Consider the following 22,111-nt stretch of genomic DNA (forward strand, 5'->3'; position numbering starts at 1 on the left):
TCACAAGGTATATGCATAGCATGCATTATCTTTGCAACACATTTGCTGTAGGCTCAGCGACACGCTGGATTCCTTGGCTTAAAACTCCGCCGACACATCCATTCACTTCATCCTCGGTACCGCCTCTCCCCTTCTGCCTTTCTGTTTTCCTTGTCTCTCTATTCTACACCCCCCCCTCTTTTATGCTGGTTCCCTTGGTGTTGTTCCTCAGAGCGCTGTGTATAGTCCTCGCTGAGTCTCCCGTTCCCCCCGCATACCCTTGCTGTTGCCCAGGCCTCATTCAGGGGACTTTGTGTTGAGTGGCAGTGTGACTGTTTCAGGCCTCACGTTTCACTCGCTGCCCAAAGCTCCTTTCCCCCATCCATTCATGAGAGAAGAAAAACATGTCAAGATCAATATGGTAGTGAGGAGCTCGATCACATTTCCACAGTTTTGATTTCAAATACCATGCATCTCCTGCCCCTGACGTTTAGTACGGCGGTCCCCTGTTGAAGTTGAGTCTCCCTCGTGAAATGTTAGGGTTTGTTTTAAGAAAGAAATATATATATAAAACTGATTCACACAGGGGGAAATGGTTGGTTGATTGATTGATTGATTGATTGGTTGATTGATTGATTTATTGATTGATTGAAGTTACAATGTGGGCTAGGCACTGAGTTGGAGTTCTTTAAAGCAGTTGATATTTTCCCAGAGCTAATCTCACATTTGACTGCCAATGAACAGACATGGCTAAGCATGAAAACTTTTATTTTTTATTCTAAATGATTATTTATAGTTTTATGCTATTTTATGGTTGCTTCAATCAAATCAAATCAAATCAAGATGAGAAATAATTAGTGCATACTTAATCATTCTGTCATTTAATTATAGTTGTCAAATTACCACAACCGCAGCAATCTGGTGGAATGTTGATTAGAAAGTGTGTGTACTTCACGCTTGACTTAAAATCCCCTAAGCCCACTTTTGAGTAAAAGTGAAAATACTCAATGTGTTTTCTCCTAACGGCGCACCTCGAACAGCTCTGCCCCTGCCGTGTTCATATCTTCGGGGATGCAGGATAGTAGGAGCGTGCCGTTTTTTTTTTGGAGGTCGATGAATCTGACATGATTTACAGTCATATAAGGAAGAGAGTGAGAGAAGAGGGGGGAAAAGGGGATTGTAAAAGAGCAGCAATCCCAGCCCAGTAGGGTCAGTGAGCATCGGGATACGTCAGTCCAATATAAGCAGAGGGATTGAACCCGGACTTAGCCTGCATGCCTTGTGAGTTGACCTCCTTCAAATGGAGCTGCAGCTGCAGATCTCTCTCCATATGGCAGATGCCGTAATGTACCTGTAATTTGCCTGCTCAGACCATGAGCGGGGTAATGGCTGATTTTTTTTTATATAATATTTTATTATTACCCATAGGAGGGAATTGTTTTGTCATCCAAAACGTTTTAAGACTTTATACTTTATTATATATATTCTTTCTTTTACCATATACTATGAACTGTTCCACCCCTAGAAAGTACATTACATCAAGGTTAATGTGTTGTAATTTTACTCTGAAATATGGAGGAAAGATGGGACAGAAGAGGAAGATGAAATGTTATTTTCAGGATGAAGAAGTCAGATAAATCAGTGGACATGATGATCTGTTGTTGACAGGCCCGGACATGCCATCGGGCCTGGCCTGCCGTTTCTAGTTGCGGTGGCGCGATAGTTAGATAACCCAGGTGGGGAACAACCAGTAGATCACTGCGACAGAGGGTAACGCAGTCTAAACGCACACAAGTTGGAGAACTATCTCTCTCTCTCTCTCTCTCTCTCTCTCTCTCTCTCTCTCTCTCTCTCTCTCTCTCTCTCTCCCTCTCTCCCTCGCTTACACACACACAAAGGGAGCCGCATGTGATTGGTGGAGGCGGGACCAGGCCATACAGAATGACAGGGAGAGACAGAGCAAAAGACAAGAAAATTCAAGCATAACCTGCGCTTGAAGATGGACAGTGGAAAAAAGAGGAAGGGTGGAGCAGAGAGGGAATGTTTTCTTGCACCACAGGACCACCAGGTTAGTCAGTGATACAAATAAACATGCTAGCTAGCTAACATAGCTAACGTTACCATGCATCATCATCGTCCCCTGTCAAAAGCCCAATGTTAAAGCTGCCAAGAAACTGGACAATCAATAATTGAACCCTAATTGAATCCTAATAATTGAAAACTAAAGTGTTACACTCTTACCATTACGAGACTAAATTGTCCTCTTCAAAAACGCCATAAAAATATTATATGTTGAACTACTTTTCCACAATTTCATACATCTTTTATTCAACTTCAGACCTGATCATAGCCATTTTTTGTTTTAGTTTTTTTGTAATTTGTCAGATTTAAAATGAAATACTCCCCCTTTTCTGAAAAGAGTTGTTGTTAAATCTGACATAAAAAAAATCCATCAAAATCAGTGTTGCTAATCATTGACACTGTAATAATCCCCCCAGAAAAATCTACTTTGCATTTGATATATAGAAAATATTTCACTTTTTGTGTTTTCTTTTACAATCATTTGTGATGCCATGCATCACACACACTGGCATTTAAAGGGTTAAAATTCTAAAATTAATTTAATATGTGGTAGTTATGATCAGGGCTGAAGTTGAATAAAAGATTTATGAAAGAAAAAGTGGACAATTATTTCAACATATAATATTTGTATGGCGTTTTGAAGAAGAAATTTAGTCCCCTAATGGTAAGAGTGTGGGTATTTTTTTCAATCTGACGTTACAAAAAAATTAAAATCCATCGAAATCAGTGTTGTTGCTAATCATTGACATAATGCTAGCCTGTAATAATCCCTCCCAGAAATTATTTTGTGTGCTTTTTAACAATAATTTGTGATGCCATCACAAACACTGGCATTTATGCAGGAAATTAAGTCTTTGTAACAAAAATTTTCCTGGTGGGGGACCCCCAGACCTCCCGCTTAAAAAGTGGCCTGACTGGGGCTACATTTCGCACTATATTATTATTTATTTATTAACCTTGCAGATAAAACATTAAGAACAGGTTTCTTATTTGCAATGTCGATTTCCCCAGCCCGGCCCTGGTTGTTGAAGTTATCTGGTTAATTCATATTGGGAAATGTCTTTCACAATACATTTAATATATAATTTTTGTTGGCTGTGTGAGAATACTGGGCAGTTTAAGAGCAGGCTATGGAACTGTGTAGTTTGCAGATTTGTGGTAACGTTTACAGTAATGTACTAATTTGGCCTGGTGCAGGGCAGGCTGTGGCAACATGGTCTCTGTTAGGTCAAGGGCAGCAGTCATCAATGTGAGTTTAGGCTGATGATGCTCTTTAGTATCACTTGCCAATTTCCGCTTTTATACTATGGCTACGGGTTGGAAATTATAGTATGATAGCCCATGTAGCATCTGTTAATATTGTAGAGAGCAGCAGCACAGTGGTACATATACGTATATCTACATGATCTGGTTAGATGCCAACTTCATTTCGGACTAAATGTACTCTAATCTCTAAACTAATCTCTAACCCTTGCTATCTATTCCCTGTCAGAAAGCAACTGTCTTAGGCCCCGTAACTAGTTCTATAAAACTAGCTCTGTCAAATGTTACATCACAAATCATTCTAGATTTTATGCTTTTAACTGAAACCTGTTTAGACATGAATTGCAATGTGACTCTTATCGAGGCATCATGTCCACCAGACTACAACTCCCATCAGTCAGTGAAACAGGACAAGAGAGGTGGCGGAGTTGCCACCATTTACCTTTCATCTTTTGAAGAGTTCTCAAGGCAGAACAAGCAGTACTCATTTTAACAACATACAGGCCTCCAAAACACTCTGTTCCTCCCATAATTCTCCCAGCTGGCCACTCTTATTATCACCAAATATGATTTTGAACAGTGCTGACTCCAAGGCTATGGAATTCATGAATCTACTTGAAAGCCTTGAACATACTCAACATGTCACAGAGGCCACCCACCAGCATGGCAATATCCTCGATTTGGTTGTGTCAAAAGGGTTAGCTATTCATAATGTTGTTTCAGTGTCTGATATCCCTGTCTCTGATCATCGATATGTTCTTTGACAGTGTCTTATGCGTAGCTAGGATCACAGATGGGTGTTTGGTTTGGAAACTATTTTTAGATGCTATAGCAGAAAATGAGTTCTCTGAGCGTGTAAGTTCTTTTGATCCATGCGATGTGAGCTGCTCATTAGTTTAAATGCGTATTGCCTTCAATAACAATCTGACTAGCACACAGAACAAAGTTCCCCACTCAAGTTTAAAAAGAAGTTGTGCAATGAAACATCTCCATGGATAGACAACATGAGCTCAAGAGATCATGAGCTCAAGAGATCATGAGCTCAAGAGATCGTGTAGAGAAGTGGAAAGAAAATGTCAGAGAACAGGACTGGAGGTCCGCCGTAGTGTTTACAAAGAACACATAGTCACCTTTACTGTATGCATTGCCAGAGGGGCTTACTTTTCTAAGAGCATTACAGCAAACAAAAATAACTCTAGAATACTGTTTTCTACTATTGACCGACCCCTGACCTTCTAAGCCAAGCCAAATGTGAGGAATTTTCTAGTTTCTTTAACAATGAAATCACAATAATCAGAGCTGGCATTGCTAAAAAAAACTCATGTAAGGCAGGCAACCATGAGGAGCATCTCAACTCCAGAATTTAAGGTCGTCTGAGTGTTTTCAATAGTATCTCAAACTCTCTCAAAGTATTAACCTCTACTGAAGAAGCATAATCTAGACTGTGGAATTCTAAACAATTAGAGGCCCATATCACACCTTCCATTTTAAAGGTCCCATATTGTGGAATACTCACCTTTTCACTTACATATGGGTCTCTGATGGGCCTACTAAACAACCCAGACAACCCAGTCAGATTTTGCACCCAGCCCATATTCAGAAACGGTCTCTTTAAACGAGTCAGTTGGACTTCCATCTTTATGTAATGGCACACTAAAAAACTCATTGCAATGCGCGTCCTTGACTCGTGTGTGCCTGTGAAAAACATGTGTGTACAAAATGGCGGCTTTTCTCTCTCGCTCTTTAGTTCCTTCACGAGCCCTTTTAGCTATTTTTTACCTAAAGTTGAACCTAAAATATGTTTCTGTCAGCATTTTGTCATACAGTTTAGTGGTACGTTTGATATGATATTGCTTGATCCTGAGTCATATTTGATCTGCAACGCAGTTTGACTGTTTTATTTTAATTTAATTTGATGGTACAGGCTCGTACAGCATTGCTAGATTAATTATCGTATTTGTATGATCAGGTGGCTTACTCGTTACAGACACAGAAATAGCCCATTTACTGATACAGAGGGTTATAGAGGCATGCTAGAATGCATAATCTGAGTGTTTGTTTTTCCCCCAGCAAAAGCACAATATGATACCTTTAAGCAAGATACTTGAAAAATTTGTTTTCTACCAGATAAACAACATTCTAAATGAAAACAATATTCTAGAGAAATGTCAATTAGGTTTCAGAGCTAATCCTACCACAGAGGCTGCTCTCACAATTGTAGTTTCACGAAGCCAGGAAGACCGCCTGCACTGCCCATTTTCCACGGGTTCATTCATTACCTATTACTCATAGGGAACCAATATCTGCATTTCTCCATTGTCATTAGAGAGCCAATCATCAAAGCTATTGCTATTATATATGCTCCACATACGTATGCCTTGTCGTGCTGTCATTTCAGTTCCACCTCCATCAACGCAAAGGCTCCACAGATGCCCTATTCACTGCATCCCCATGGGGGGGACTTATCTAGATATCGCCATTCTCTGTTTTGTTTTTCTCTCCCCTCGAATGGTTGCCCATTTTTATCATCTGGAGACTTCCCACCAAAATACTTTCATGTTTTTATGCATGTGCAATAAAGTTTGTTGTTTCACTCAATTGCAGTCTTACTTTCTGGTTGAACGATTGTTAGTGATCTGAGACTTAGTGCCCATGCCAGTAAGGTTTCGGTTCTGGTTCTCTAAGATTTAAATGAAGCATTTGACACAGTAGATCATAAAATCCTCTTAAAACCGTTTTGAGAACTGGGTTGGCCCCACTGAATTTATTCTACGCTGGCTCAGATAATTTGTTCATGTTCGTCTAGGACAGGGGTTCCCAAACTTTTCAGGCCGCAACCCCCAAATAACGGTGTCAGAGAGCCGCGACCCCCACTATTATAGGAGGTAAAAGAAAAAAGTTTATAAAATATTATAATATATATATATTTTTTATATATATAAATGGAAATGTATGGTTGAAAGATGCAAACTTTCAAACGCACACACTAATAAGCATTGGAGGCTTTTAACCATGGCCGGACTGGGGAATATATTCAGGCCAGGAAATATAGTGCAAAATATAGCCCTAGTCAGGCCACTTTTTAAGCAGGGGGTCTGGGGGTCCCCCACCAGGAAATGTTTTGTTACAAAGACTTAATTTCCTGCATTCTGGTGCAGGAATTTTTTTATTTGTACCCTTTAAATGCCAGTGTTTGTGATGGCATCACAAATTATTGTTAAAAAACAGGCTAGCATAATGTATGATTAGCAACAACACTGATTTTGATGGATTTTCAGTTTTTTTTGTAATGTCAGATTGAAAAAAATACAATCTTTTATTCAACTTCAGCCCTGATCATAACACCACATATTCATTTTATAATTCGAACCATTTAAATGCCAGTGTGTGTGATGGCATATGTTTGCAATATATCAAATGCAAAGTAGATTTTTCTTGGGGGGATTATTACAGGCTAGCATGTGTCAATGATTAGCAACAACAGTTTTTTGTAAGGGTCCCGCCTCCACCAATCACATGCGGCTCCCTTTGTGTGTGTGTGAGAGCAAGAGAGAGAGAGAGAGAGATAGTTCTCCAACTTGTGTGAGTTGCAGTGATCTCCTGGTTGTTCCCCACCTAGGTTATCTAACTATTGCGCTGCTGCAACTAGAAACACTGGCCTGGCCTGCTTCTAAGTTCAGTGGCCTGACTGCATTAAATCATCTGGCGACCCCCACTTTGGGAACCCCTGGTCTAGGGGGCCATGTATCAGAGAAATATGACATAACCTTTGGTGTTGCACAAGGGAGCTGCCTCCCCTGTTGTTCTCACTATACATGCATCCGGCTAACGACGTCACTGACGCACCGGTCGTTGTGGAGGGGGGGGCATCCGCGGGGGGGGGGGGGGGGGCACTCTCATTCAGGAACACAGTGTGAGAAGAGTATTTATGCGGGTGAACACCAGAAAATGCAGCTGGCCCAGATGGGATAACAGGACGGATACTTAAGTCCTGTGCTAACCAGCTAGCCCCAGTGTTCACCACCATATTCAATCTATCCCTGGCTGAGTCCGTGGTCCCTGTCTGCTTCAAGGTGTCCACTATAATCCCGGTACCAAAAAAATCCTCCCCAGCAGGTCTTAATGACTACAGACCGGTGGCACTCACCTCTGTGGTCATGAAATGTTTTGAGAGGCTGGTTAAGGATTACATTTTGTGCCTCCCTCCCCAGTGATATGGACCCTTTGCAATTTGCATACAGGTCAAACAGGTCCACTGATGATGCGGTCTCTCAGGTACTTCACAACACCCTCTCTCACCTAGACAGCCAGAAGGGGGGCTATGTGAGGGCCCTTTCTCACTCACCATTCGGGTCGAATCAGAGCCGCATCGCACCCAAAAAGGGTGTGTCCGTCCTAGTGAGAACCTGGACCGCTGAAATAGGTGGTTCCGGGTGCGCGCCAGTGGGAGCGGGGGGCGTGGTGTGCGAGCTTCTACCAAAACACGGGAGAGGCTTCTGTATCAACTTGCTGTATCAACTTGCTGACACACACAACGTCATTACTGTAATGCTTTCATGCTTGCTTGAATTTTGGGCAGATAAAAACATACAGCAACAACTGGACAATACCCACAAAAACGATATTTATGGACAATTTGCGAGTTCAGACCTCAACCAAACAAGCATGTGGAGCCTCACGGCTCAGTGGATGAAAACAAGGAACCACGTTACAAGCACAACACTTCCCTGGCTCGCAATTTTTTTGCCATTGCTATGTCTATACATTGGTTTCTTATTCGAATGCATTTATTTCTATTAGAACAGTGGTGCCCAACCAGTCAGTCGTGATCGACCGGTAGATCAATGACATGCAATATAATTGCTGCGAGCGATGGGCTAATGTTAGCTGCTGAACAGGTTAAGCTAACTAGCGTTAGCTTAGCGTTAACCCTGGAAAACGCTCAAAGCGGAATCCACGACACCAGTTCCATCAACTGACATGCAATATAATTGCCGCGAGCGATGGGCTAATGTTAGCTGCTAACTAGTAGATAGGTCTAGTAGACTAGATAGACTAGCGTTAGCGTAAGATAACTAGCGTTAGCTTAGCGTTAACCCTGGAAAACGCTCAAGCGGACTGCACAACACCAGTTCCATTTGTGAGAAAAGGGGGTGGGTTATATTGACACGGCTTGACAACAGAGGTTCAAATATAACTTCATATTTATTGGTTATTTGTTTCTTTTATATCAGCATCCAGTCTCCACCGCCGTGTTAACACTCTTCCTGTGTTTACATTCGAGCGTGACATCATCGCCTACGGCAAGCTTACACGCTCAAAACGCAAACCGTAAACAAAACCCAGAGCGCACCAAGACTGAGTGTGTACGCAAACTAGAGGGGGGAGAGGGAGGGGGGAAGTTCGCACCCAAGGACGGAACGAGGACGGAACGGACCGGAACGGATCCGAATGGTGAGTGAGAAAGCACCCTAAGACTGTTGTTCATTGACTATAGCTCAGCGTTCAACACCATAGTCCCCACCAGACTGGTGGACAAGCTGATTGAGCTGGGTCTGAGCTCCGCTCTGAGCGCCTGGATACTGGACTTTCTGAGTGAAAGGCCTCAGGCGGTCAGGGTGGGGGGTCAGACCTCCAACACCATCACCCTGAGTATCGGGTCCCCCCAGGGCTGTGTTCTGAGCCCCCTGCTGTATTCACTCTACACACATGACTATGTGGCCAAGTTCAGCTCCAACTCCATAGAAGTTTGCGGACGACACAGTGGTGGTGGGGCTGATCTCTGACAACGACGAGAAGGCCTACCGGGAGGAGGTTGATGTACTGGCACGCTGGTGTCAGGACAACAGCCTGCTCCTGAACATTGGTAAAACCAAAGAGCTGATCGTGGATTTTAGGAGAACACAGCAGGGGACACACACACCACTGTGGATAAATGGGGCTACCGTGGACAGGGTGAGCAGCTTTAAGTACCTGGCGGTCCACATCTCAGAGGACCTGACATGGACAACACACATAGACTCAGTCGGAAAAAAGGCGAAAGCAGCGCCTCTACCACCTGAGACAGTTAAGGAAGTTCAGAGTATCGGGGAAGATACTCCAGTCCTTCTACTCCGGAGCTGTAAAGAGCATCTTGACTGGAAACATCACTGCCTGGTATGGAAACAGCAAGGCACAGGACAAGAAGGCCCTACAGAGAGTGGTGCACTCAGCTGAGCGTACTACGGGTATTGCACTATCACCCCTGCAGGTCTTATATAACAAGAGGTGCAAATCCAGAGCCTGCAGAATAATGAAAGACCCTCACCACCCCAACAACAGCCTGTTCAAGCTGCTGCGGTCAGGCAAACGCCTGCGCACACCAGCAACTAGGACAGAGAGACTTCGGCTCAGCTTCTTCCCCCAGGCCATCAGAGTCTGAACACTGAACTCTCCACACACAAGCACACATGAGCACACACACACACACACACATGCTGCACACGCTCACACTCAACGGTCACTTTACACAATGGAAAGGTCACAAAAAAAAGAACGGGAGTGGTTCTTGTATAGTAAATAGATGGATATAGCAAGATAACATAAGGATATATAGTATAACTGTATATTGTATAGTATAGTATTGTATAGTAGTGTACATAAGACCCAGTGCCTCATCCGTAGCTAACACTGTATTGGGGTCCTACTAATCACCACAAAGTACCAGAAAATACCCTAAAGTACCCCAAAATACCCCAAAGTACCCCAAAGTATACCCCAAAATACCCCAAAGTACCCTAAAATACCCCAAAGTACCACAGAATACCCCAAAATACCCCAAAGTACCCCAAAACACCCCAAAGTATACCCCAAAATACCCCCAAAGTACCCCAAAGTACCCCAAAATACCCCAAAGTACCCCAAAATACCCCAAAATACCTCAAAGTACCCCAAAGTATACTCTAGACCAGGGGTTCCCAAAGTCGGTCGCGAGCCGCCAGATAAAAAAAAAAAAAAAAAAACATCAAAAAAAAGGGGTTAAAATTATAAAATGTATATGTGGTGTTATGATCAGGGCTGAAGTTGAATAAAATATTGAATTATTTTCAATCTGACATTACAAAAAAACTGAAAATCCATCAAAATCAGTGTTGTTGCTAATCATACATATGCTAGCCTGTTTTTTAACAATAATTTGTGATGCCATCACAAACACTGGCATTTAAAGGGTACAAATAAAAAAAATGCCTGCACCAGAATGCAGGAAATGAAGTCTTTGTAACAAGAAATGTCCTGGTGGGGGACCCCCAGACCCCCTGCTTAAAAAGTGGCCTGACTGGGGCTATATTTTGCACTATATTTCCTGGCCTGAATGATTTCCCCAGTCCGGCCCTGGTTAAAAGCCTCCAATGCTTATTAGTGTGTGTGCGTTTGAACGTGTGCATGTTTCAACCATACATTTCCATTTATAAAAAAAATTATAATAATAAATAAATGTAATTTTTAATTTCTTTAATTTAATTTTTTAACCTCCTATAATAGTGGGGGTCGCGGCTCTCTGACCCCGTTATTTTTGGGTCGCGGCCTGAAAAGTTTGGGAACCCCTGCTTTAGACTACTGTGATGCACTTTTTACTGGTCTTCAAAAAAAAAGTCATTGAGAGGCTGCAACTTATCCTGAACTCTGCAGCTAGACTGCTAACAAAAACATAGAAGAGAGAACACGTCACTCCAGTCTTAGCTACACTGCTCTGGCTCCCTGTATCGACCTGTATAATTGATCTTAAAGTACTTCTACTTGTATGCAATGATCCTCCCCCACAAAAGAAAATACTCAAAAGCCCCCATTTTTAAACGGCATTTAAAAACACGATGTGCTTCACATGGAGTCCCATGCTGTTTTTAAATGACATTTTATGCCTTTACATTTATTTTGTATTAGTTGATCTTTCAAATGGCTATAATTTCCTCTGCAACACTAGCACTTTATCTTCACCTGCTTTCTTTTTCATTTCATTTTCATTTCATTTGCGTTTCCATTTTTTTAAAGTTTTAAATATATTTTTTTAAACGGACAGTAGGCTATATAGCACTTTTCCACTACAGCAACTAGGAACCTTTTGACGAACTCAATGCGTTTCCATGGCAGGTACCAGGGTCTAAATGAAGCTTCTGGGACATGATTTGACCCACAAAAAAGTACAGGAACTATGGGGGTGGGGCTTATAGAACTGGACATTCTGATCGCAACATTTTATGTCAACCGCCATTTTCTAAAATCTGCAGTGCAAACCAGTTCCTATTTTGTTCATTGATATACCTACAGTATGCATAAATGGTCCCCAGCAATTAAATATCTTAGTTACATCAATATTCTTATGTCTTATGTTTGCAAGTTAAGTATTTAAAGTTCGCTATTGCTTATTACTAGGCCACTGTAATCAACCAGGAAATGCACATGTAAAACATGACGTTAGTTCTATGTGGGAAACTCTTAGAAGTTGCTCAAAGTGATCTATGCACGAAAGAAAATGTTTTTAGTTAGTTACAACAACATTGTGTAAGCTAAACCGGGTTGTGATTATAGGTGAAGCATTTCCAAAATGCAGCATTGATAGGGATAAAATAGGATAAGACTCACACTTGGCATGACTTTAATTGCTCAGCTGATTGAAAATCTAATTCCTTGAGAAAAAACACTTGGGAAAAGAGCCAATAATAAAACAACCGCATGGCAATGATAACAGAGAGTTTGGAACCCAACTCAGGCACAGAGAGAGTGATTTGCACTCCAAACAATCTACAAAGCCAGGTTTGGAAATATTACAAATCATCTGGACTTGTGTGAGTTCCCAGTGCATTGTGTGGTCTGTTGCACGTTCCTGTTCAATGTGAGCATATATGGCAAAAGAGTCTGCAGGGAACATTATTCTGTTCATTTAACCGTGATCTGATTGGAGAAAACTGTCCTTCATGTAATCGTGTTCTAGTATAGTTAACTACTATTGAGACACTGGAATGCCTGATTGACATGCCAGCATACTATTTGCCTAATATTTGTGGATCTTTAGACCACAGTGGAAATGCAGACAAGAACAGGCTGAACAAACATTTTAGTTCATTGAAAAGTAGTTCCTGGGACTAAAAGTTCTGGACAATTCTGGTCTGGTTATTATTATTATTATTATTATTATTATTATTATTATTATTATTATTATTATTATTATTATTATTATTATTATTATTATTATTATTATTATTATTATTATTATTATTATTATTATTTTTATTATTTTTATTATTATTATTATCAAGAGGGCAAATATTTGTATAATTGGACTTTGCTCTCAATCAAATATAAAACATTTACAACTTTGAAGAGACATTTCTTATACACCACCAAGACTTTGCACATATGCAGCTACTGTATCATTAGTCTACAACATTGGTATTTCTCACTAGATAATTGCATAAAGATAACGGATAAAGCGCTCAGGTCAAAGCCCATGTCCAGGCAGCAAGAAGCAGTATACATGGGGCTGAATGGATTCGCAGCTCATCACACATTCCATGCTTGTTTTCTGAAATTGGTGCTGCTTTTCTATTCAGTAACTAAAGAACAAGGCTATTACAACGGGAGGCCTGTCACTAAACTCCTGTGTGTGAATTTTGTATGCGTTTCCTCACTTCGTGCACCAGTCTGGGGAGGGAGGGAGAGAGAGAGAGAGAGAGAGAGAGAGAGAGAGAGAGAGAGAGAGAGAGAGAGAGAGAGAGAGAGAGAGAGAGAGAGAGAGCTGGGAAGTGAACATCTAAAAAAAAAAAAAAAAGGAAAAGGAAAAGGAAAAGGAAAAGGAAAATAAATATAATCTATACATTGCGCAGGTGCAGATGTAAACTAAAGGGACACTTTAGGGAGGGGTGGGCTGAGTGGGATGGAGGTCAGCAGAAGATAAGTTCAGGTCAGTTACAGACGGAGTAGAAGGATGTTTTTGTGTGGGCACACACACACATGCATGCACACACACGCACGCACGCACACACACACACACGCACGCACTCACACACACACACACACACACACACACACACACACACACACACACACACACACACACACACACACACACACACACACACACACACACACACACACACGCACAGTTTCAAAGCAGCAGTATGTGTTCATCATCATCCCCTATCATGACTACAGCCGTCCTTCAGCCTCCTTTAAAGAGCACTTTAACAGGAAGCACAGCGCACTCCAGAAATCCTCAACCAACTAGAGCACAGTGAATAATTAAAGGCAAACCTATAGGCCCATACTGACGTGCCACACTGCAGTACTGTATGTAGAGAGCCACCTCACATGCAAGGCCCCGCCGCTGTGTGTTTATACGTCGTGACTGACTCTTGTGGTCTGGTGTTTATGGGTGTTTTGTGTTCTGGTCACTGGGGTGGCTTGTCTTGTAAAGCGACATGTAACCAAACAAGGATTCGATGTCCAGACATGAAAGGCTATGGAAAGGACACGATGCTCATCTGTCTGGTTTCTCTCTGTGTTTTCAGCTTGTCCATCTGGCTCCTTCAAGCCCACGCAAGGAGACGAGGGATGCATACAGTGTCCCATCAACAGTCGCACCACCAACGAAGGAGCCACCAACTGCGTCTGCCGCAACGGTTACTACCGCACAGACTCAGACCCCCTCCAGATGCCGTGCACAAGTATGTGTAGCGCTATTGTACACACAAATACATGCATGGACACACGTGTTTCCTCAAGCATACACACACACGCACGCGCACAAACATACTCATGCATAAACATACATCTACCCAGACACATATCTATGCACACACACACAAACACATGCACACACAAACACATGCACACACACAAACACATGCACACACAAACACATGCACACACACACAAACATGCACACGCACATACATACACGCACACACACACACACACACACACACACACACACACACACACACACACACACACACACACACACACACACACACACACACACACACACACACACACACACTTTTGATTTCACACCCTGTGACCTGGGGGATCAAAGGGACAGTGGCCTCCTGTGTGAGTGGAGACAGAGGACGCCTGTCAGAGAGCTCCCTCACATCAACACAAACCTGACATGCACCACAGTCCGCCTGTCCACAGGTCTGACCCGCTACACAAGGCTCAGCCTCCCCTTCTCAACGCCACACCGTCCCAGTCTCTCCAGGCTGGACCAGAGGTTACTGGGCCAGGGCGCGTATGCATTGTGGAGGGGCCAGACGAGGAGAATGAGCCTGGAGGCCAGATCTCTCATGACAATGAAGGCTGGGTGAATTTGAATTTGAATTTGAGGGGCTGACAGAGAGTTTGAGTGAGTGGGAGGGAGGGAGGGAGGGAGGGAGGGAGAGAGGGAGGGAGGGAGAGAGGGAGACAGACAGATAGAGATAGAGAAAGAGAGAGAGCGAGATCTCTCTCAAATTAGGAAACTAGTCTAACTAGGAAAAAAGAAAACCACTTTCAACACTTTGGTCTTGTTTGTCCCTCTCTATATATACATACATATATATATACTCTCTCTATCTCTCTGTTTCTCTCTTGCTCTCTCTCTGTGTCTCTCTCTCTCTGTCTCTCTCTGTCTCTCTCTCTCTCTCTCTTTCTCTCTCTACCCCTGTTGAACGAGAGGAGAGAGGAGAAAAAAAAAAGATTTGATCGCCTCCAACAAAGGAGATTTGCATAAGCTTGGCTGTGGGAGTTGAGCAGCTGTTGTGAATGAGAAAGCGGCAGCGTCACGTCACCCGTATTAAGCCCAGCAGGGCCGGCCTGATTAAAGCGGGGGAAACGGGCCCATCGGAGCGGCCCGCCAGCTAACAGGAGGGTGGGGTGGGGGCGGGGATACTAGCCCTCTTCTCCAGAACAGAGATGCCAAGGAGGAGATGCCTGTGTGTGTTAGAGAGAGAGAGAGAGAGAGAGAGAGAGAGAGAGAGAGAGAGAGAGAGAGAGAGAGAGAGAGAGAGAGAGAGAGAGAGAGAGAGAGAGAGAGAGAGAGAGAGAGAGAGAGGGAAACACCCAGAAGAACACTCCAATGGGCGTTCTTCCAGGCCTGGAGGTTTGTTAATCGTAGCCAATTAGAAGAGAGGTTAAATAAGAAGTGATCAATTCAGGTTTGGGACGTTGTGGGCGGAGGGGGATTTTCTTGTTTATCTCATTAGCCTTGGAAAGGGGGGCATCCTCCATAATTAGGTACACATGCCTGTGAAAGATAAACACTTCTCTTTGTTTGTTTATTTGTTTGGGCTGCCACTCAAAACGCAATACCATGTGGAATGTTTCCTTCCATATTGCCTAGCTGCTAACAATGTCTACAATGAGAGAAACCGTCTCTCCCTCACAGTAACTTTATATTAAGATCCTCAAATAGTTTGAAAGAAAACACACGTCAAAATGGACACCGGTAAGTTGCGCGCGCGCGCGTGTGTGTCTGTGTGTGTGTGTGTTTCCCTTATGCACTTAGCAGCAGTGTTATTAAATATGACCACCCACTTCTAATGATAGTATCATTTAGTATACTATAGTAGGAGTATCATTTAGTATACTGTAGTAGGAGTATCATTTAGTATACTGTAGTAGGAGTATCATTTAGTATACTGTAGTAGGAGTATAATTTAGTATACTTTAGTAGGAGTATAATTTAGTATACTAGAGTAGGAGTATCATTTTGTATACTAGAGTAGGAGTATCATTTAGTATACTATAGTAGGAGTATCATTTAGTATACCATAGTATGAGTATCATTTAGTATAATGTAGTAGGAGTATTATTTAGTATACTACAGTAGGAGTATCATTTAGTATAATAGTAGGAGTATCATTTAGTATAATGTAGTAGGAGTATTATTTAGTATACTATAGTAGGAGTATCATTTAGTATACTATAGTATGAGTATCATTTAGTATAATGTAGTAGGAGTATTATGTAGTATACTATAGTAGGAGTATCATTTAGTATACTATAGTATGAGTATCATTTAGTATAATGTAGTAGGAGTATTATTTAGTATACTATAGTAGGAGTATCATTTAGTATAATAGTAGGAGTATCATTTAGTATACTATAGTAGGAGTATCATTTGCCGAAGGGAAAACAGTCCTGAGACGTCACGTGAGTAGCACACAGTAACGTTACAGCGGAGAACAATCGTTTGTTAGTAATACACAAGGAAACACATATATGTGAAATACACAACATTTTGTTAGCCTCATAGCATAATTGCCTAAGTAATTTTTCAAGACTCTCGGAAAAGAAGAAAAAACCACACGAGTAGGGCTGTCTTAAATACTTCGAAGCTTTATGAGATGGGCATGGGATTCGAATATGAAAATAAAATTCGATTATAAAAAATAAAAAGATATGATATTTATTTTTTTGCTAAATCAACTCTGCCTCTCTTTGTTAATTACAACAAGCAATGCTGTTTGTTATTTAAGATGAGGTCGGACTCGGCACTGACAGATTTGTGTTCATTGTGCTGTTTTATAAAGCCTCAAATGACGGCTTACAATATTTCATGAAAGTGTTTTGTTTGTCTAAGATTTAAAAAGGTTTAAACTTTACAGCACTGACAAAGTTGAACAAAGTGCTGTACAAGTTCTCACAACAAAAAACCAAAAAAATTATTAAAAAAAAATATATATATATATATATTTCGAAGCTTCGAATTAAAATCGAATCTCGGCCCCGAAGCTTCGAATTCCAAAAAAAACATCGAAGGTCAGCCCTACACACGAGTGAGTTAGGCAGAAACATAACAAGGTTCTGATTGGCTGAGGACACAGCCACTAAGCCAGGGTGGTGCAGCAGTGTGAGGAGAGTAGAGTTAGGCAGAAATATCAATTTGGCCAAAAAATTACTTAGGCAATTATGCTATGAGGCTAACGATTTGGAAGATCCATCTCGATACGTTCCATGAACAGCAGATTATGGTGATTCCTAAAGATTTTGGCTAAATCAGTAAACTGAATGCAGGTGGGTTTACCCTCCAATACATCCTTCTCTCTACTCTCCACAGTCATTCTTCTAGACCTCGCCAGTTTTATCAAGGTTCATGGTTCATAACTGTTAACTTTTGTTGGTTTGTACAAGACAAATAATGCCAGTCTAAAATGCGTTGTCTAATTGGAATGGACATTCCATTCCAATACATCTAACGTCAATGTTATCTTATAGATCAGATCTTGATCAACATATGCTGTGAAAAGTCAGAGGTTTTCCACTAGTGGCACTGGTGTGTCCAACGTCCTCAATAGGTGGCGCCAACACAAGATCTGGGCGCTTTTTCAAGAATTTGTTGTGCAGTAGCTTAACTCAGGACCTTAATTCAGGGCTTTTGACTGCAAGTAAAATGCTCACATATGCAACCAATTTTCTATGGGGGGAGGGGGAGTGCGTGTTCATATTTGACTTGGTGGCACTATTGCGAGTGGGGGAGAAATCACGTATGGCGACGCAACTGTAATTCGACAATGTCTGGTCTAGTTTCGCTTCACCTCCGTTGCTACAACTCCATCCTAGGGGAAACACTGGTGTGTGTGTGCATGTGGCTGAGAACGGGCTTCCCGGGGGAGTACGCATTATGGTTTGAAGCACTCTGTACCAGGCTATAGGCCTAAAGAGACTTGTGGATTTTCTCTCCTTTCAGAGTAGGGGTTATTTGAGTAGAGTGGCACCAGCGCTAGTAATTATGCCCTCCGCAACGGCAAGGACACACGAAACACAAGCCCCCTCACAACAGTAGAGCTGTGAAGTAGAGTTTCTTTTTACTGAATAGATTGCACTGGAACTTCTCATGGGTCATGGAAGGAATGACAACCGTATTTCAACATCTTTCTCTGTCTTTTGTCTTCTGCTTCGTGGGCAAACTCCCACAGGGCCCGAAATTAACAGCATCCCGATGTCCCGAGGAGTATTAGAGATTGTGTCTGGAACCGCAGATGAAATTCATATACAACCAACCAACTTCAATACTGCCCGGGATGTCGGTTCCAATACAAAACTGTATTTTGAGACGATTCCGGGATGGTTGTAGGGAAAACAAATGTATCATACAAGATGGAGTATATTCTAAGGCTACTCATTATTCATATTTCATCTTATTCTTTACCTTTTATTCTTGTATTTTTTATACTATTGTCATTTCTATTACCCTTCCTGTACCTCCCCTCCCGAGTCCCCCCTCCCCTTTGCTGCTATGACCCCTGAATTTCACCCAAGGGGATTACTAAAGGAACATTTGATCTCTTATCGTACTCCCCAGCCGTCCCGTCAGCGCCTCAGACCGTCATCTCCAGCGTGAACGAGACCTCCTTGATGCTGGAGTGGATGGCCCCGCGGGAGTCCGGCGGCCGCGAGGACGTCGTCTTCAACATCATCTGCAAGAGCTGCGGCGGCGGCCGCGGAGGCTGCACGCGCTGCGGGGACAACGTGCAGTTTGTCCCCCGTCAGCTGGGCCTGACGGAGCCCCGGGTGTACATCAGCGACCTGCTGGCCCACACGCAGTACACCTTCGAGGTGCAGGCCGTCAACGGGGTGTCGGATCAGAGCCCCTACTCCCCACAGTATGCCTCGGTCAACATCACCACCAACCAGGCTGGTAAGTACCAGCACTACATACCCTGCTGTTGGCTTTTAGACTGTACTTCAGTGGGGTTGTGCCTTCTCTTCTTGTCTCTTCTCTTCTCTTCTCTTCTCTTCTCTTCTCTTCTCTTCTCTTCTCTTCTCTTCTCTTCTCTTCTCTTCTCTTCTCTTCTCGTCTCTTTTCTTCTCTTCTCTTCTCTTCTCTTCTCTTCTCGTCTCGTCTCTTCTCTTCTCTTCTCTTCTCTTCTCTTCTCTTCTCGTCTCTTTTCTTCTCTTCTCTTCTCTTCTCTTCTCGTCTCTTCTCTTCTCGTCTCTTCTCGTCTCTTCTCTTATCTTCTCGTCTCGTCTCGTCTCGTCTCTTCTCTTCTCTTCTCGTCTCTTCTCATTCTTCTCATCTCTTCTTCTCTCCTCTTCTTCTCTTCTCTTCTTCTCTCCTCTTCTTCTCTTCTCTTCTCTTCTCTTTATCTTCTCTTCTCGTCTCTTCTTCTCATTATTATCTCTTCTTCTCTTCTCTTCTGTTCTCTCTATTCTCATCTCTTCTTCTCTTCTCTCCTCTTCTCTCTTCTCCTCATTCTTCTCTCCTCTTCTTCTCTCTTCTCTTCTCGTCTCTTCTCATTCTTCTCCTCTCTCTCTTCTTCTCTTTCTCTTCTCTCTTCTCTTTCTCTTCTTCTTCTTCTCTCTCTCTTCTCTTCTCTTCTTTTCTCATCTCTTCTTCTCTTCTCTCCTCTTCTTCTCTTCTCTTCTTCTCTTCTCTTCTCTCTTCTTCTCATTCTTCTCTCCTCTTCTTCTCTTCTCCCCTCTTCTTCTCTTTTCTTCTCTTCTTCTCATTCTTCTCTCCTCTTCTTCTCCCTCTTCTTCTATTCTCTTCTTCTCCTCCTCTTCTTCTCTCCTCTTCTTCTCTTCTCTTCTCGTCTCATCTCTTCTTCTCATTCTTCTCTCCTCTTCTTCTCTTCTCTTCTCTTCTCGTCTCATTCTTCTATCCTCTTCTCTCATCTCCTATTCTCTCCTTTCTCTTTCTTTATCAACATCCTGGCATGCTCTTAATCTCTCTCTCTCTCTCTCTCTCCTCTCTCTCTCTCTCTCTCTCTCTCTCTCTCTCTCTCTCTCTCTCTCTCTGTTTCTCTTTTCTTCTATCTCTATCGGCCCTCTAACTATTTCTCTCTCACTCTCACACAAGCACATCTCTGCTCTTGTGTATGGAGAGGTATGCAGATGATGACAGGGTCTAAAATGGCAGCCTGCCGCTGCTGACGTCAGCATGGCCCTCAGAGTGTGACCTCATCATCATCATCATCATCATCATCATAATCATTATCATCATTATCGCATCATCTGTCAAATAGTGGAGCTGGGAATGTGATGACTTGCCACCCCCACTCTCGCTCTCTCTATCTATCTATCTATCTCTCTCTCTCTCTCTCTCTCTCTCTCTCTCTCTCTCTCTCTCTCTCTCTCTCTCTCTCTCTCTCTCTCTCTCTCTCTCTCTCTCTCTCTCTCCTCTCTCTCTCCACGATCCACTGTTCAGTGATTACTGCCTCAACCTATCAGGATCTGTTCTCATCTACACTTGGCTCTAGTGTTACATTTAAGCTTGTATAAACCCTTACTCGTAAATAGGTCCCAAATTCCAATAATATATATATATATATATATATATATATATATATATATATATATATATATATATATATATATATATAATATATACCGTAATTCCTCTAATAGTAACCCCGGCTTGTATTAGGAGGGGGCATGTATAAGAGAGAGGCCTATATTTCTAATTTTCAAACAGACCATAATGAATAAATCAACATTTTGTGTCTGTTTGAACCCAGTAAAATGTAACTAACCCTAACCCTGGGTACTGGGTTCAAGTACTGTATGAAATACGGTAGTAAACAGTGCAATTACAGGTGGTCAAAAAAAGTAAAATAAAGTAAAATAGTGCAATCACAATACTGGTATACGGTAATAATAATAATAATAATAACTTCGTTTTATACAATTCTGAGGTAGGCTTACTCTCTTGGTAAACATTAACACCATACCATTATATGGTATTTTCTGCACAGCCAGGCCAGCATATACATGAAACCCGGCTTGTATTAGGAGGCCGGCTTATAATTGCTTAGCTCAACAGCGCACCCGGTCATTAATAGAGACCCGGTTTTTAATTGAATACCGGTTACTATTAGAGGAATTACGGTGTATATATAATATATATATATATATATATATATATATATATATATATATATATATATATATATATATATATATATATATATATATATACATACAAAATCCCTAACAAAATAATTAGTAAGAGGCCAGTATCCTTCCAGTATTTTACGACTCGTATGTAAAACAGGTCTTGATGGTGATTGGCGTAACTTTTTAATCTTTGGGGATCTTCCAGCAATCTCTCACATCTCTCTTCTTCTGTAGCTATATAAGCTGTGCATGTTTTCCACTAAGTGATTGCGGTTGAAGTCGACCGCGCCTAAATTATTTCAGCAAGCAGCAGCACTGATTTGCTCTTTAATTGTCTCTATGAAACGCATCATTTGGCGTGCCAAGCCGTGCTCTCCAAAGCACTGATGACCGGGGGGGGATGCAGGCCGGGCTTTATCTTCTCCGTGGCTCTGTGTCCCATTGGCAGCATACATAAGTGCCTGTCATCTCTCATCATCCCCGCTGTACTGCGGGCAGCCTTCTAGGACTGAGCTCCCCAAAGCCCTATGTTACTGGGCTTTATTGAACTGGACATATTGACTGCGTTCAGCGATACACTCTCCTTCTCTCATTACTTCCTACTGAAAATTCCTCGCAGAGACGCAGAGAGATACAAGGGCAGAGTCGGATGAGAAGGTTCCAAGAGAGGAGGGAGGGAGTCGCGAATCGTTAGTGGCCTCGTTTGTGGCGCGTCCCGACATTTTATGAAGACTTCATTTGTCCAGAAAAGCGCCCTACGGTACGGTGTGCTACACAATACCGAAAGCCGCGTTTAAACAGGGGGCATTTATTCCGAAAGCCGACCTCTTTTTATTGTCTGTTTTGATTTGAGTCACTGGTGTGGTGGGTTAATGAGGGCCTGTGAGTGCAGTAAAGCGTTGTAATGAGGCCCCTTTTCTCCAGCTCCGCTCTC

The 22,111-nt window shown here is 42.3% G+C and overlaps 1 protein-coding gene across 2 annotated transcripts in view; it reads left to right on the forward strand.

The window, feature by feature from the left end:
* ephb2b (eph receptor B2b) overlaps positions 1–22,111 on the forward strand; it is a 237,268-nt gene that overhangs the window by 179,831 nt on the left and 35,326 nt on the right. For both annotated transcript variants that reach the window (XM_084317592.1, XM_084317593.1), the window contains exons 4-5: positions 13,869–14,024; positions 18,644–18,979. In XM_084317592.1, the coding sequence (XP_084173718.1) occupies positions 13,869–14,024; positions 18,644–18,979 (492 nt within the window). The remainder of the gene's footprint in view (positions 1–13,868; positions 14,025–18,643; positions 18,980–22,111) is intronic.

Source organism: Notolepis coatsorum (assembly GCF_963971535.1).
Source record: "Notolepis coatsorum genome assembly, chromosome: 6".
Taxonomy (NCBI): Eukaryota; Metazoa; Chordata; class Actinopteri; order Aulopiformes; family Paralepididae; genus Notolepis; species Notolepis coatsorum.